Here is a 14978-nt window from a genome sequence, read left to right as displayed (position 1 = left end):
CAAGTCAAATTGAAGGACTTTCAGAGACTTTTTCAAGCACCATTGTAATTTTTAATGTCATACAATTGTATAATTTATATAATTGTAGACATAGTGTCTAATATTGAACCATCCTACCCAAAAAGCATGCAAACGTGTAAAAAAAAAGTATGCCATTACCCCTTTAAGAATGATACATGTTGTAGACCATCCAATGCATGGATATTCAAATGATTATTACATTCTAAAACATGTGAGAATAATGTTGACTTGCTTGGCTAAATAGATTGGATGCATGCCGATTTTTCTGTAGGCTATGAGGCCGACTCAAGCACACATAATAAAGCCAGGAAAAGCACTAGCATTAATCTCACCATTTAAATCTCACCATTGGTGGTTTTTATAATGAGAAAGCAACCAAAAAAATGGTTCCTTTTGGAATGGAAGGATTTGTAGCCAGCATTAGATGTTGTTGCCTTCATAATAATGGTTTTACTGCAACAGAGTAGCACAACACCCTCAATTGAGGCAATGGGAAACAAACGAAAGTGGCCACATCTCACAAAAACGGATCAAAAAAGAAATCCCAGATAATTATAAGGGAGCAGGAGAACTTATACAGTGGGGCAAAACAGTATTTAGTCAGCCACCAATTGTGCAAGTTCTCCCACTTAAAAAGATGAGAGAGGCCTGTAATTTTCATCATAGGTACACTTCAACCATGACAGACAAAATAAGGAAAATAATTACAGAAAATCACATTTTTAATGAATTTATTTGCAAATTATGGTGGAAAATAAGTATTTGGTTTGGTCAGGGTGTGATTTGGGGTGGGTATTCTATGTTCTATTATTTGTATTTCTATGTTTTGGCCAGGTAGTGTTCTCAATCAGGGACAGCTGTCTATCGTTGTCTCTGATTGAGAACCATACTTAGGTATCCATTTTTTCCACCTGTCTTTGTGTGAAGTTGACTTTTGTTTATGGCGCATAGCCTGTAGCTTTGCGGTTGTGTTCTCGTTTGTTGTTTTGTTGGCGTCATTTTTTATAATAAAAGAAAAAGTACGCTAACCACGCTGCACCTTGGTCCAGTTCTTCCAATGGCCGTGACAAACATGAAACAAATGTATGTGTCATGTTATTTCATTACCAGATCATATGGTGAAGAAGCCCACTAGGCTATGTAATTTGTTGTCATTATATCCAGAATAATTAATAGGAACAATTGCGCGCTGTAGGCTCTGTCCCATCCGAGACACAAAAACATATGAAAACAATGAACTCATGCCTTGATGCTTTCTCTGTTAAATCTAACGAGACCCTGCCGTAAGTATAGCAGACGACAACAGATGATCAACCTCAGTTCTCTAGGGATAGTAGATCCAACCTGGATCCAGGCACAGCTGTCTTCACCGGCGTAACCAATGAGACACCAAAATATTCTGGACATTCCTCACAAACACCTTTTTTTCCCCAGCACTTGGGCTGTTTTTGTATGGCATGCTCTCTCACAGTAGCTAGTCGTCACTTGACTGTCATTCAGAAAATTCCTTCCTGGATCAGATGATGATGTGTGAAAATATCACACCGTAATTTAACAGCTCGACACCAAATGCGCGTCCAACAAGTATCATGCATAATTATTGAAGAACCACGTTAATGACCGTTTCGATTGAGGTTTTAGGTATCATGGTAAGGTGACTCTTTTCTGTTTGAAGCATTCGATTTTGCAATCACATACATTTTGGGGGAGTTGTTTGCCCATGAAAACTGGTTTCACCCTTTAATATAAGGAGACATGAAATGTTACGTAGTTACCCTGCATTTCTGAGCTCTGTGTACAGAAACGGTCTGACAGATAGATCCAGGATTCTTACAGGGTTCATGTTCAACGTCTGATTTAACTGACGAATGCCTAACATATTATATAACGGCAACTTACACTGCCATAAACGCAAGGACAGAAAAGTCATATTTTATGTCACGCGATTTTGGACATCCGTCAAGACACCAAACATGATGGTTAAATATTTGATTGAATATAGCTATGTTCCCCCCTTATATCTTAATGGAATGGCATTGTTTTTTTCACAGATTATTATCAATGACTAATCAACAGCTGGAACAAGTTGTCCAGTGTAGGAAATCCTCACTGGTGCCCTAGCTTATAGAAAGACCCACATACAGTACCAGTCAACAGTTTGGACACACGTACTCATTCAAGGGTTTCTCTCTATTTTTAAAACTATTTCTACATTATAGAATAAGTTGGCTGGATGTCCTTTGGGTGGTGGACCATTCTTGACACACACAGGAAACTGTTGAGCGTGAAAAACCAAGCAGCATTGCCATTCTTGACAAAAAACGGTGCTCCTTTCATCTACTACCGTGCCCCCGTTCAAAGGCACTTAAATATCTTGTCTTGCCAATTCACCCTCTGAATGGCACAAAAACACCATCCATGTCTCAATTGTCTCGAGGCTTAAAAATCCTCCGTTAACCCGTCTCCTCCCCTTCATCTACACTGATTGAAGTGGACTTAACAAGTGACATCAATACAGGATCATAGCTTTCACCTGGATTCACCTGGTCAGTCTATGTCATGGAAAGAGCAGGTGTTCATAATGTTTTGTATACTCAGTGTACATAATATACACATACATACATGAAGCTTGATTTGTTTCTGATCAGTTTTCAACAATATAGTGATTTCCGAGAAGTGAAGAGGATTTCAGCAGTCTGGCTGCTGGGCTGTGAGGGCGGAGGTGCGACAGGGCTGGCATAGGTGGGATTTGGTGGGCGGTGGTTGGGAGTGAAGGAGCCAGGGCTGTGAGGGCGGAGGTGCGACAGGGTTGGCATAGGTGGGATTTGGTGGGCGGTGGTTGGGGGTGAAGGAGCCAGGGCTGTGAGGGCGGAGGTGCGACAGGGTTGGCATAGGTGGGATTTGGTGGGCGGTGGTTGGGGGTGAAGGAGCCAGGGCTGTGAGGGTGGAGGTGCGACAGGGTTGGCATGGGTGGGCTTTGTTGTGGGTGGTGGTTGGGGGTGAAGGAGCCAGGTCTGTGAGGGATAATGTTGTCATGTATTTAACTAGCTTGTGTGCGAGTGTGCATGTGTGCATGTGTGTGTGTATGCAAATACCAGCATTGTGTGTTTGCATGTGTGATTGTAAATGTTAGTGGAAGGACCCGCAGGGGAAGGATGGATGATTCATAATTCATGCAGGTTAGGGAGTGGAAATGACAGAAAAGGCAAAGGACAAGTCTGCAGCAGGTGGTAGTGATGCAGAGAGTAGAGCGAGGAGCGATGAGAGAGAGAGAGGGAGGGAGGGAGGGAGGTAGGGAGGGAGAGACAGAGAGAGGAGGGAAAGAGCAGAGTGCTTTCCCTGTGCCGCAGTGTGATGGTGGTGTCTGGAGGGTTGCTATGGTCTTGCTGTTGTCTTCACTACCGAAGCACACTGCTCTGTCGCCAGGGTGTGTGGTTGCATGCTAATGTGTGTGTGTGTGTGTTTGCGTTTGCCAGGGTCAGTGCTATCCGGAATCCTTGGGACGTCCCTACCCTAAACCCTAGCCTTAACCCCTACCCGTATCCTTATCCTAACCATAACCAATACCTAACCCAACATTAACCCTTACCGTAACCATTTTAAATGTCAACTTCAATAGGGTAGAGACGTACCAAGAATCCCAGATAGCATGGACCCATGTGCGAGTGTGTGAATTTGAGAGAGGCAGAAAGAGACAAGCGACAAAACAGTGTTACTAGCCCGGTTCAGTGTTATTGTGTTACTAGCCCGGTTCACTGTTATCGTGTTACTAGCCCGGTTAACTGTTATCGTGTTACTAGCCTGGTTCAGTGTTATTGTGTTACTAGCCCGGTTCAGTGTTATTGTGTTACTAGCCCAGTTCAGTGTTATTGTGTTACTAGCCCGGTTCAGTGTTATTGTGTTACTAGCCCGGTTCAGTGTTATCGTGTTACTAGCCCGGTTCAGTGTTATTGTGTTACTAGCCCAGTTCAGTGTTATTGTGTTACTAGCCCAGTTCAGTGTTATCGTGTTACTAGCCCGGTTCAGTGTTATCGTGTTACTAGCCCGGTTCAGTGTTATCGTGTTACTAACCCGGTTCAGTGTTATCGTGTTACTAGCCCAGTTCAGTGTTATTGTGTTACTAGCCCAGTTCAGTGTTATCGTGTTACTAGCCCAGTTCAGTGTTATCGTGTTACTAGCCCAGTTCAGTGTTATCGTGTTACTAGCCCGGTTCAGTGTTATCGTGTTACTAGCCCAGTTCAGTGTTATCGTGTTACTAGCCCGGTTCAGTGTTATCGAGTTACTAGCCCGGTTCAGTGTTATTGTGTTACTAGCCCGGTTCAGTGTTATCGTGTTACTAGCCCGGTTCAGTGTTATTGTGTTACTAGCCCGGTTCGCTTGGTTGAGAGTATATCACAAGGCAAGGCTATGGTTGTTTACTTCAGCTGGTGTACACCGCTGTATCATCCCATCACAATATTGACATAACCATGGCTAGGTATTGAGAAACAACTTAGTCAGTAGTAAATCATGTTCATTTGTAATAGCAGCATGGTGCTATGGCGCAGTGCCCTGTCTGTGTAGATCTTCTATTTGTACAAACACACATGGCACATTTGTCAAACAACATGCTGCTTCTCTATGTGGAAGCCATGAAGTCCTGCTTAGTTAAATGCATATCAGCCACCCGTTTGTTACAGCTTGACAGTGTGTGAGGTTGGGTGTTCTCACACGCCAGCCACACTGGACCTGTGGGATTGGGATTTGTCCGGCCGGTCGGTGGACGCGCTGACCTTTTCAGATGAGTGTGTGTTTATGTGTGTGTGCATTCCAGGCACATTTTGCACTGACTTAGTCAATGAGTTCAAATGATAGAAGAGGAAGTGAGAGATTCACAGTGAGTTAGAAAAGGGAAAGAAGAGAGGAAAGAAGGAATGAGAGGGTGACGAAGTACACTAGAGAGAGGGAATGATCTGACAGGCAGAAAAAGGGGGTCAGGTGAACGTTACCATGGCAGGCGAGAGGATAGAATGTCATAATAGAGGAGAGACAAGGCACACATAGAGGGAGAGACAGAGATGAAGACTGAGGGCTAGAGGTATAGAGAGGTGCATGGCGTCGGTCTTAGCCCCGAGGCTCTTTGTCAGCAGTATAAGCTTTAAATAGTGGATTATCTCTCTTCTCACCACTCCTCCTGTGGGATAGCAGGGAGGGGGGGGGGTCTGGAGTTATTCCTGGGAGATGAATAGATCACACACACACTTGCTACTGTATAAGGGGAACAGAGAGACTGCCAATGCTGAGTGATGCAGGTGCAGTCATTGTAAGACAGTGTGTCGTTTGTCTTCTCTTTGTATTAATACTTGAATCATGTACTCTGTAGGAGGCCATATATAAAGCAAGTGATGACTTATAAGAATTTTACTGGAGACCTTTTGTGATTTTAGGCTCTGCTTCCTTCCTTCCTCCCTTCCTCATCTCTTTCTCTACCTCTCCCTCTCTCTCTCCATCTCTGTCTCTGTGCGTGGCCTTTTGTCTTGCTAATTCAGTCTGCTCAGACAGCTGGTGAGTGGAGTGGAGGGCCTGAGGCTGAAGGGATGAAGGGTTGAGAGGAGCAGACCCAGGTGGCCCTGAGAGGAGAGATGGAGGTAGAGAGAGATGAAGAGACCAGCGTCTGATCCAGTGGAGGGCTTGCGGTGGAGCACACCCGCAATAACATCTGCTAAATATGTGTATGTGACCAATAAAATGTAATTTGATTTGATTTGGAGTGCTGGAACTGTCAGTCTGGAGTGGGACAGGGTGTTCTTGGCTGGTGTAGGGGGTGGTCTTATTGGAAAAATGGAATGGAAGTGGTGTCAATCTGAGCTTGGATTTCATTTGGCTGGAAAAATGGCGTGTACTAAGGTGGCCTTCTGCAGTTTCTCCTGCACTCCCTCTCCCTGTGCCTACTTAATCATCTTCATCTGTGTGATGTGAGGTGTCACAAGTCATTAGCTTTGCCTGCTCTGATACCTTCCAGACCTCACCACTGTTTGGCCACAAGTAAACTCTCTTCTCCAGGCTCTGCCCCCCTGGATACAACCTAGAACTGGGCAATATGGACAAAAGACCAATATCGTGAGAAATTGCCTGAATTGATGCAATAACGAAAAATAGAACGATACATTAATAACATGAATGTTCACCACAGTTGTATTGTATTATCCTTTAAAGTGCTACTGCTTGTTTGATGGTTGTAGCCATCATTAACAATCACCCATATTAACAAACTTATTTCATTTCAAACTTCACATTCTTTAGTATAGGCTACTTATTATGAAGAATATCAGCCAAATGCCTGTGATAAGTGCACACGCACACACACACACACACACACACACACACACACACACACACACACACACACACACACACACACACACACACACACTAATGTTGCCTCAGTACTTTTTCCGATACTAGAACATGAAAAATGGTTCGGTGCTAGAATTTTTGTTACTTTTGGTACTTCTGTCAAATGTCTTACGCCGTCTACTGATTGAGAGAGAGTCAAGTCTGTCTATTGACGCAGTCGATGTCCCCTTATAGCGTGATAGCACCTTGACTGCTCCACTTACTCACTGAGAGTCTGGGCTGAATCATCACTCATGCTGCACAGAAGTTAACACACTTGAATAATGCAACACGGCATGTGGAAATGTTGAAACTGTTAATTACTGTTCGCAAAACAATGTCAATTACAGGCTAGAGCACTTTACAATGCAAGAAGATTCACTACCCTAGTACCTAGCGGCCTTTACCTTTAGCACAGACACCAGCTGCTTTTAGCCTGGATAATGCTTGCCAGTCTGCATAGCGCGTTATCAACCCTGAGCATACCGGACTCCACTACAACACCTGGTTCCTGTCACAAGACCCGAACCATTACTCCTGATCATCGCAGCTAGCTAGCTGCTACCGAGTGGCCCAGCCCCGAAGCTATCCTTGAGCCAGGCCCATCTCCCGGCCTACTCAGTGGACTTTTCACTAACACGACTATAATTCACTACACCACCGGATTCTTGCCGTAAACTCTGGACATAGGATCATTGCATAGGATCATCGCTGCTAGCTAGCTAAGTGGCTAACGCTCTTGTCCTGAAACTGGCACCAGTTAGCCTCGAGCCAGGTGCATCTTCCGGCTAGCAAACAAAATTACTCCAGCTACAATAGATCTTTTGCCAACTGGCCTGGACCCTTTGTCGACATGGAGCCCTGCCGTTCCATCACGACTGGTCTACCGATGTAAATCCATCCATTGCACCCTCAACCGGCCTTTGCCGGATGTCGGTGCAGACTCTTCCACTAGCCCCTGCCTTCTAACGTTTTTTGAACGCCTTGTCTCCCGATAGCTAGCATAGGAACGACTACCTAGCGGCTTCCCTGTTTCATCTATTGCTGTTCACTGTATCCTATGATCACTTGGCTACATAGCTGATGCCTGCTGGACTGTTCATTAATCACGGTACTACATTTGGTTTATTTTGTTTATCTGTCGGCCCCAGCCTCGAACTCAGGCCATGTGTGTAGTTAACTGACCCTCTCTGCCCATTCATCGCCATTTTACCTGTTGTTGTTGTCTTAGCTGATTAGCTGTTGTTGTTTTACCCATTGTTGTCTTAGCTAGCTCTCCCAGTCAACACCCGTGATTGCTTTATGCCTCGCTTTATGTCTCTCTCTAATGTCAATATGCCTTGTATACTGTTGTTTAGGATAGTTATCATTGTTTTAGTTTACTGTGGAGCCCCTAGTCCCACTCAGCATGCCTCATATACCTCTTTTGTCCTACCACCCACATATGCGGTAACCTCACCCATCATAACTAGTGCTTCAAGAGATGCAACCTCTCTCATCATCACTCAATGCCTCGGTTTATACCTCCACTGCACCCGCACCCTACCATACTCTTGTCTGTACATTATGCCCTGAATCTATCCTACCACGGCCAGAAATCTTCTCCTTTTATTCTCTGTCCCCAATGCACTAGACGACCAGTTTTGATGGCCTTTAGCCTTATCCTCATCCTACTCCTTCTCTGTTCCTCGGGTGATGGAGAGGTTAACCCAGGCCCTCTGTGTCCCCAGGCGCTCTCATTTGTTGACTTCTGTAACTGTATAACCTTGGTTTCATGCATGTTAACATCAGAAGCCTCCTCCCTAAGTTTGTTTTACTGACTGCTTTAGCACACTCAGCAAACCCTGATGTCCTTGCCGTGTCTGAATCCTGGTTTAGGAAGGCCACCAAAAATTCAGAGATCTCAATTCCCAACTACAACATTTTCCGTCAAGATAGAACTGCCAAAGGGGGCAGTGTTTCAATCTACTGCAGAGATAGCCTGCAAAGTTCTGTCATACTTTCCAGGTCTATGCCCAAACAGTTTGAGCTTCTAATTAAAAAAATTAATCTCTCCAGAAATAAGTCTCTCACTGTTGCCGCCGCCTGTTATAGACCCCCCTCAGCTCCCAGCTGTGTCCTGGACACTATATGTGAATTGATTGTCCCCCATCTATCTTCAGAGTTCATTCTGGTAGGTGACCTAAACTGGGATATGCTTAACACCCCGGCAGTCCTACAATCTAAGCGAGATGCCCTTAATCTCACACAAAATATCAAGGAGCACACCAGGTACAACCCTAAATACATAAACATGGGCACCCTCATATTATACTGACCAACTTGCCCTCCAAATACACATCTGCTGTTTTCAATCAGGATCTCAGCGATCACTGCCTCATTTCCTGCATCCGCTATGGGTCCGTGGTCAAACGACCACCCCTCATCACTGTCAAACGCTCCCTAAAACACTTCTGCGAGCAGGCCTTTCTAATCGACCTGGCCCAGGTATCCTGGAAGGATATTGACCTCATCCCGTCAGTAGAGGATGCCTGGTCGTTCTTTAAAAGTAATTTCCTCACCATCTTAAATAAGCATTCCCCTTTCAAAAAATGTAGAACTAAGAACAGATATAGCCCTTGGTTCACTCCAGACCTGACTGCCCTCGACCACATCCTGTGACGGACTGCACTAGCATCGAATAGTCCCCGCGATATGCAACTTTTCAGGGAAGTCAGGAACCAATACACGCAGTCAGTTAGGAAAGCAAAGGCTAGCTTTTTCAAACAGAAATTTGCATCCTGTAGCTCTAACTCCAAAAAGTTTTGGAACACTGTAAAGTCCATGGAGAATAAGAGCACCTCCTCCCAGCTGCCCACTGCACTGAGGCTAGGAAACACTGTCACTACCGATAAATCCACGATAATCGAGAATTTCAATAAGCATTTCTCTACGGCTGGCCATGCTTTCCTCCTGGCTACCCCAACCCTGGCCAACCGCTCCGCACCCCCCACAGCTACTTCCCCAAGCCTCCCCAGCTTCTCCTTCACCCAAATCCAGATAGCAGATGTTCTGAAAGAGCTGAAAAACCTGGACCTGTACAAATCAGCTGGGCTAGACAATCTGGATCCTCTCTTTCTAAAATTATCCGCTGCCATTGTTACAACACCTATTGTCATTCTGTTCAACCTCTTTCGTATCATAAATGATTCCTAAAGATTGGAAAGCTGCCGCACCCCTCTTCACAGGGGGTGACACTCTAGACCCAAACTGTTACAGACCTATATCCATCCTGCCCTGTATCTTCTCCGCTGTGCAATCCTATTTCTGAGCTGGTCACTGGTGCACCTCAGTCACTATCAAGGTACTAAACAATATCATAACCGCCATCGATAAAAGACAGTACTGTGCAGCTGTCTTCATTGACCCGGCCAAGGCTTTCGACACTGTCAGTCACCGTATTCTTATCGGCAGACTCAACAGCCTTGGCTTCTGAAATGACTGCCTCGCCTGGTTCACCAACTACTTCTCAGATAGAGTTCAGTGTGTCAAATCGGAAGGCCTGTTGTCCGGACCTCTGGATGTTTTAATGGGGTTACCACAGGGTTCAATTCTCGGGCCGACTCTTTTCTCTGTATATATCAACGATATCGCTCTTGGGTGATTTCTTGATCCACCTCTACGCTGACGACACCATTCTCTATATATCTGGCCCTTCTTTGGACACTGTGTTAACAAACCACCAAACGAGGTTCAATGCCATACAACACACCTTCCGTGGTCTCCAACTGCTCCTAAACGCTAGTAAAACTAAATGCAGGCTTTTCAACCGATCGCTGCCCGCACATCACTACTCTGGACAGTTCTGACTTAGAATATCTTGGCCAGGTTGCAGTTTTAAATGAAAACTTGTTCTCAACTGGCCAACCCGGTTAAATAAAGGTGAAATAAAAATAAACAAAAAAAGATCATCTTTGCTCGAGCCTCGAACTGTGTGTGAATGATGTTATCAGTGTGATGTTACGAGTCTTAGAGAGAGCGCACACAAGAGATTGCTTCTTCTATGCAAATGTTGTTGATCAGTACAGTCAAATAAGTCCCAAATGGAAGGGAAACAGATCGTTTGTCATCTGTAGCTCCATAAAATCAGCCCAAACCAGCTCAGTAACTCAATTCATGCACACACTCCTATTAAATGTTCACCTGTATTGTGAATAGGCCTAGGCCCATGATTTACCCAGTTTATCAATGGACTAGAGATTTACTATTCAAATAAATAATTACCGTTATGTTATGTAGGTAGATTATTGATTGTATAATTTGTATAATTGATTCATTAATGGAAAAAAAGCTAACCTTTGTAATGATATTGAACTCAAAAGATCGCCTTCTTTTTCTGCCATGGTATCGTTTTTGTATCGAGTATCATGATGTTATGGAGTATTGCGCTACTAAACCGGGTATTTGTATCGAAGTCAAAACTCTGGTATCGTGGCAACACTAACACATACACATCCTGTTCAGTTGGTTGACTCTGTGATAGTGCATGTTTTTTTTGGAGCGTAACTCGGTAGTAGGTGGTCATGGGATACGCTGCAGTTGTTTATCCCCTGTTTCTATGGCAGCCTGTCTGAAGAGCTCCATATCCCCTTGAGATGCTCCTGTCTCATCGCTGACCTCACTTAATAGACAAGAGGCTTTTATCCACCTGTACTCACGGTTACAGTCAGCCCCTCTGGCTCTCAGGGTCGCTGTACAACAAAATAAACAATATTATTATTCCTTTACTATAGTGGGATACTCAGATCTAATAAAGCAGAGATATGAGCCTAGCCCACTAACCTAGCTTTCTCTATAAGGACCACAGATGCCTTCTTCATTTCAGTTGGATCTTGTGCCCAAACACTAAGCCGTCTCTTAATCGGGGACATTATGACCAGAGTGGGCTTAATCTGCCCTCCATGCTGCCTGATTCTGTAAGCAGATCATTTGTGGAAGAATCCCTTCCTCTTTTCCCCCTATTTCTTCATATGGTGACGGCCTTGAGTGCTGGGATTATGCCACCTCTGGATTACCTATGATCCTCCCCTGCCCAGGGTTTGAACACTGGTGCTCTGACCCCCCCCCCCCCCACACACACACAAATGTACTAATATAAAAATGAATGTGTCTTTAGCTCTCTCCCAATCCTTACCCCTCTCTTGACATCAGTATAGATTTAGCTTTTTGGTAATTGTTCTGAAATCCCAAATGTAAAAGAAAAATGTTCACTAGGAGCCACACCCTACAGGTGTTAATTCCCCTATTTGGGGGACTTTGAGCAGTTCTGGACCGGTTCCGGATTACATTTTACAAAACGCTCTGTGATTGTTGTAGGGTCTCCTATCTTATAGTGCCAGAAAGCCCCATCTCTCTGCTCTCGGTCTCTAAATGGAGCTGACTTGAAGTGTCGGGTTTCAGACCCTACATTTGCATACAGTGTGACGTTTCACATTTTCTGGCCTATCCAGACAAAGGAACCATTTCCTGTGTCTGTGAAACTCACAGCTGCACTTGCAACATATGAGACCGGATAATCTAGCGGATGCAACAATATACGTTTTATCTCAATGTGATATTCTCAGCCGGATTTAGAGCTCTCAACATAAAAAAAATAAATAATTTAATAGAATTGAACTAAGACCATCCTCTTGGTCACAGACAGACTAAATAACTTTGTGCTTAAAGCTGAATGAGTTTGCACATATTTGAATGGTGTCACTGCGCCGCTCAGAGTACGTTTAGGCAAAAATTCTCTAGTGCCAGTCATCTCAAGCCCTATTGCCCCACTTTTGTAGAATAGGAAAAAAATCATAAATCATTTTTTGTTTTCATAATATTTGTACTATTTACTTGAGCGTTTATATATTATCATAATATTTGTACTACTTACTTGAGCTTTTATATATTATCATAATATTTGTACTACTTACTTGAGCTTTTATATATTATCATAATATTTGTACTACTTACTTGAGCTTTTATATATCATAATATTTGTACTACTTACTTGAGCTTTTATATATTATCATAATATTTGTACTACTTACTTGAGCTTTTATATATTATCATAATATTTATACTACTTACTTGAGCTTTTATATATCATAATATTTGTACTACTTACTTGAGCTTTTATATATTATCATAGTATTTGTACTATTTACTAGAGTCCTCAAAATATTTTTACCAGGCCTTTACAACTATGCAGCCTTACCAGTTATTGTATATGGCCATCTCATCAAAAATATGTTTGGGTATGTCTATTTCGGCGGAAATCGAAATTGTGCCCAATCAATGTGTGTTATTCACTGAAAGCCTTGACCCCAGAGCAGCATTAACAGTGTTTGATGAATAGAGACACAAAAATGAGTTGTGAACATGATTCCAACTGACACAAGCTTGTCTTGACCCAGAGTATAGTAGACAGGGAGGTGGACAGGACGACTGAGGTGTTGGGAGAGCAGTCAGGGTGTGTCTGCATCTACGTCTCCTCTCATGATTCTCAAAATGCCTCTTTGATTCCAACCCAATGATTAAGATCGCCGCGAATAACCCCGGTCCAAAGGAGAGCATCGAGGAAAAACACACAAAAACAAGGAAAAGTACATAAACATGATTGTTTTTGGTAAATGTATCCCAAAGACGTGTTTTTAGCGAAGTGGCCCCTGATTGTGCTTGCATAAGGTCTGTTTAAAGTGAGCCTAGTAGAGGGGACAGGGGATTTCTGGGTAGGACGCTACTGTCTGTGTGATGTGCCAGAAACACATAGGAAGTAGCAGCCAGTGTTGATGAGAGCAAACAAACACATCAACAAACAAACAACACCCACTACCCAGAACAAGAGCATGGGGAGGAGGAGAGGCTGCAGTACTCCCCCCTACTGGAGCCGGGGTTGGTATTATGGCCCTTTTCCTACCTGCATGTGGGAACCAAGTCTGAAAATAGGGACCACAAAGCAAAAGCGGGGGTGGATTAGATTGGTTGGGTGTTCTAATGAAATATAACAAAAAAAAGACAAAAGCATCTTAAGCATAGGGATCCGAGGCTGTTTTAGTCTTCCTACTGTCATCTCCCACCATCCCCTCGCTCTCCATCCCTCTCGCTCTCCATCCCTCTCGCTCTCCATCCCCTCACTCTCTCTCCCTCTCTCCTCCTCTCTGGGTTGCGGCCGTGCACCAGGCTTGTCTCTGGGGGGCCGAGCGAGCCGTGATGGGTATCTCAGCCTCGTTTGCATACTGCGGAGGTGGAAGGAGGGGGTGGGAAGCTACTGTCGCTAGCGGGCGGGCGAGCTGGTGGGCAGCGAACAGAGCTCTGTTGGAGAAGAGAAAAGCATGTGTTATCACTGGGCTCTGCCAGGGTCTCAGGGCATCAGACTGTAAACCCCATTAAGACTACGCGACACATAGAGAATGAGAAGAGAGGGTTTATGTAACCCAGCGCACCCCCACCCCCCCGCACACAGATACTAGCACACACACAGACATGCTGTAGCGTAGACACACACTCATACAAATCATACTGTACCCATTGTGCTGTTCTAGGGTTGATCTCTCGCTCTGCGATTGGTTGTAAGTTAGTGGTATGGGTGGGAGGTTCTGTTGTCTGGCCTGACATGAGCGGTCAGCTGTCACAGATGCCTCCCTCTGGACGCCTGGCCTTTCAGACCTGCCAGCGACCTGCTGCGAGGAAAAGAGGGAGGGAGGGGAAGAAGGGAGGGATGGGAAGAGAGGGAAAGAGGGGAAGAGAGGGAGAGAGGGGAAGAGAGGGAAATAGAGCAGGGAGTCAATAGAGAGAGACAGAGTCCCTACAGCTTCTGCCCGCCAGGGTTTGGAGGTCTCAGGCAGTGCCAGAGGTGAGACCAAGTCACTATTATTCGAGTCACAAGCAAGCCTCAAGTAGAACAGGTCAAGACTCGAGTCAAATCCAAGACATGCATTATAAGAGCAAGTCAAGACGAGTCATACGTTTTAAAGTCTCAAATCAAGAAAAAAAAAATATGTATATACATTTATTTACAGGTCTTGGTGATCTAATGGTGAAAGTGCCATATGATACAAAATAAAGTAGATTTACAAAATATAGCTTATATGGGCAATAGCCTAAAATAAATAGCCCCTGTATCAGTCTTAACCTGTCCTATCTGAACAGACACAGGTGGAAGGAAAGACTGTACAATTGGCAATTATACTGAACAAAAATAGAAACGTAACATGCAAAAAAAAAGTAAGATTTGACTGAGTTAGAGTTCATATAAGGAAATCAGTAAATTCAAATGAATTCATTAGGCCCTAATCTATAGATTTCACATGACTGGAAATACAGATATGCATCGGTTGGTCACAGATATCTTTTAAAAATGGCGTGGATCAGAAAACCAGTCAGTATCTGGTTTCACCACCATTTGTCTCATGCGGCGTGATATATCTCATTCGCATAGAGTTGATCAGGCTGTTGATTGTGGCCTGTGGAATGTTATCCGACTCCTCTTTGATGGCTGTGCGAAGTTGTTGGATATTGGCGGGAACTGGAACAAGCTGTTGTAGACGTTGATCCAGAGCATC

The 14978-nt window shown here is 44.2% G+C and overlaps 1 protein-coding gene across 9 annotated transcripts in view; it reads left to right on the top strand.

Annotated features, from left to right (window-relative positions):
• The window catches only part of LOC135510993 (calcium/calmodulin-dependent protein kinase type II subunit gamma-like), a 103198-nt gene that overhangs the window by 14656 nt on the left and 73564 nt on the right, over positions 1-14978 (top strand). The window contains exon 2 of one of the 9 annotated variants that reach the window (XM_064932410.1): positions 5550-5732. The exons of the other annotated variants lie outside the window; for them this stretch is intronic. Within the exon in view, the coding sequence (XP_064788482.1) occupies positions 5729-5732 (4 nt within the window). The 5' untranslated portion in view covers positions 5550-5728. The remainder of the gene's footprint in view (positions 1-5549; positions 5733-14978) is intronic. 9 annotated transcript variants of the gene reach the window in all.

This window comes from Oncorhynchus masou, chromosome 23 (genome assembly GCF_036934945.1).
Source record: "Oncorhynchus masou masou isolate Uvic2021 chromosome 23, UVic_Omas_1.1, whole genome shotgun sequence".
Lineage (NCBI taxonomy): Eukaryota > Metazoa > Chordata > Actinopteri > Salmoniformes > Salmonidae > Oncorhynchus > Oncorhynchus masou.
The sequence above is the reverse complement of the archived record's forward strand: the minus strand, read 5'-3'. Positions and strand labels throughout refer to the sequence as shown.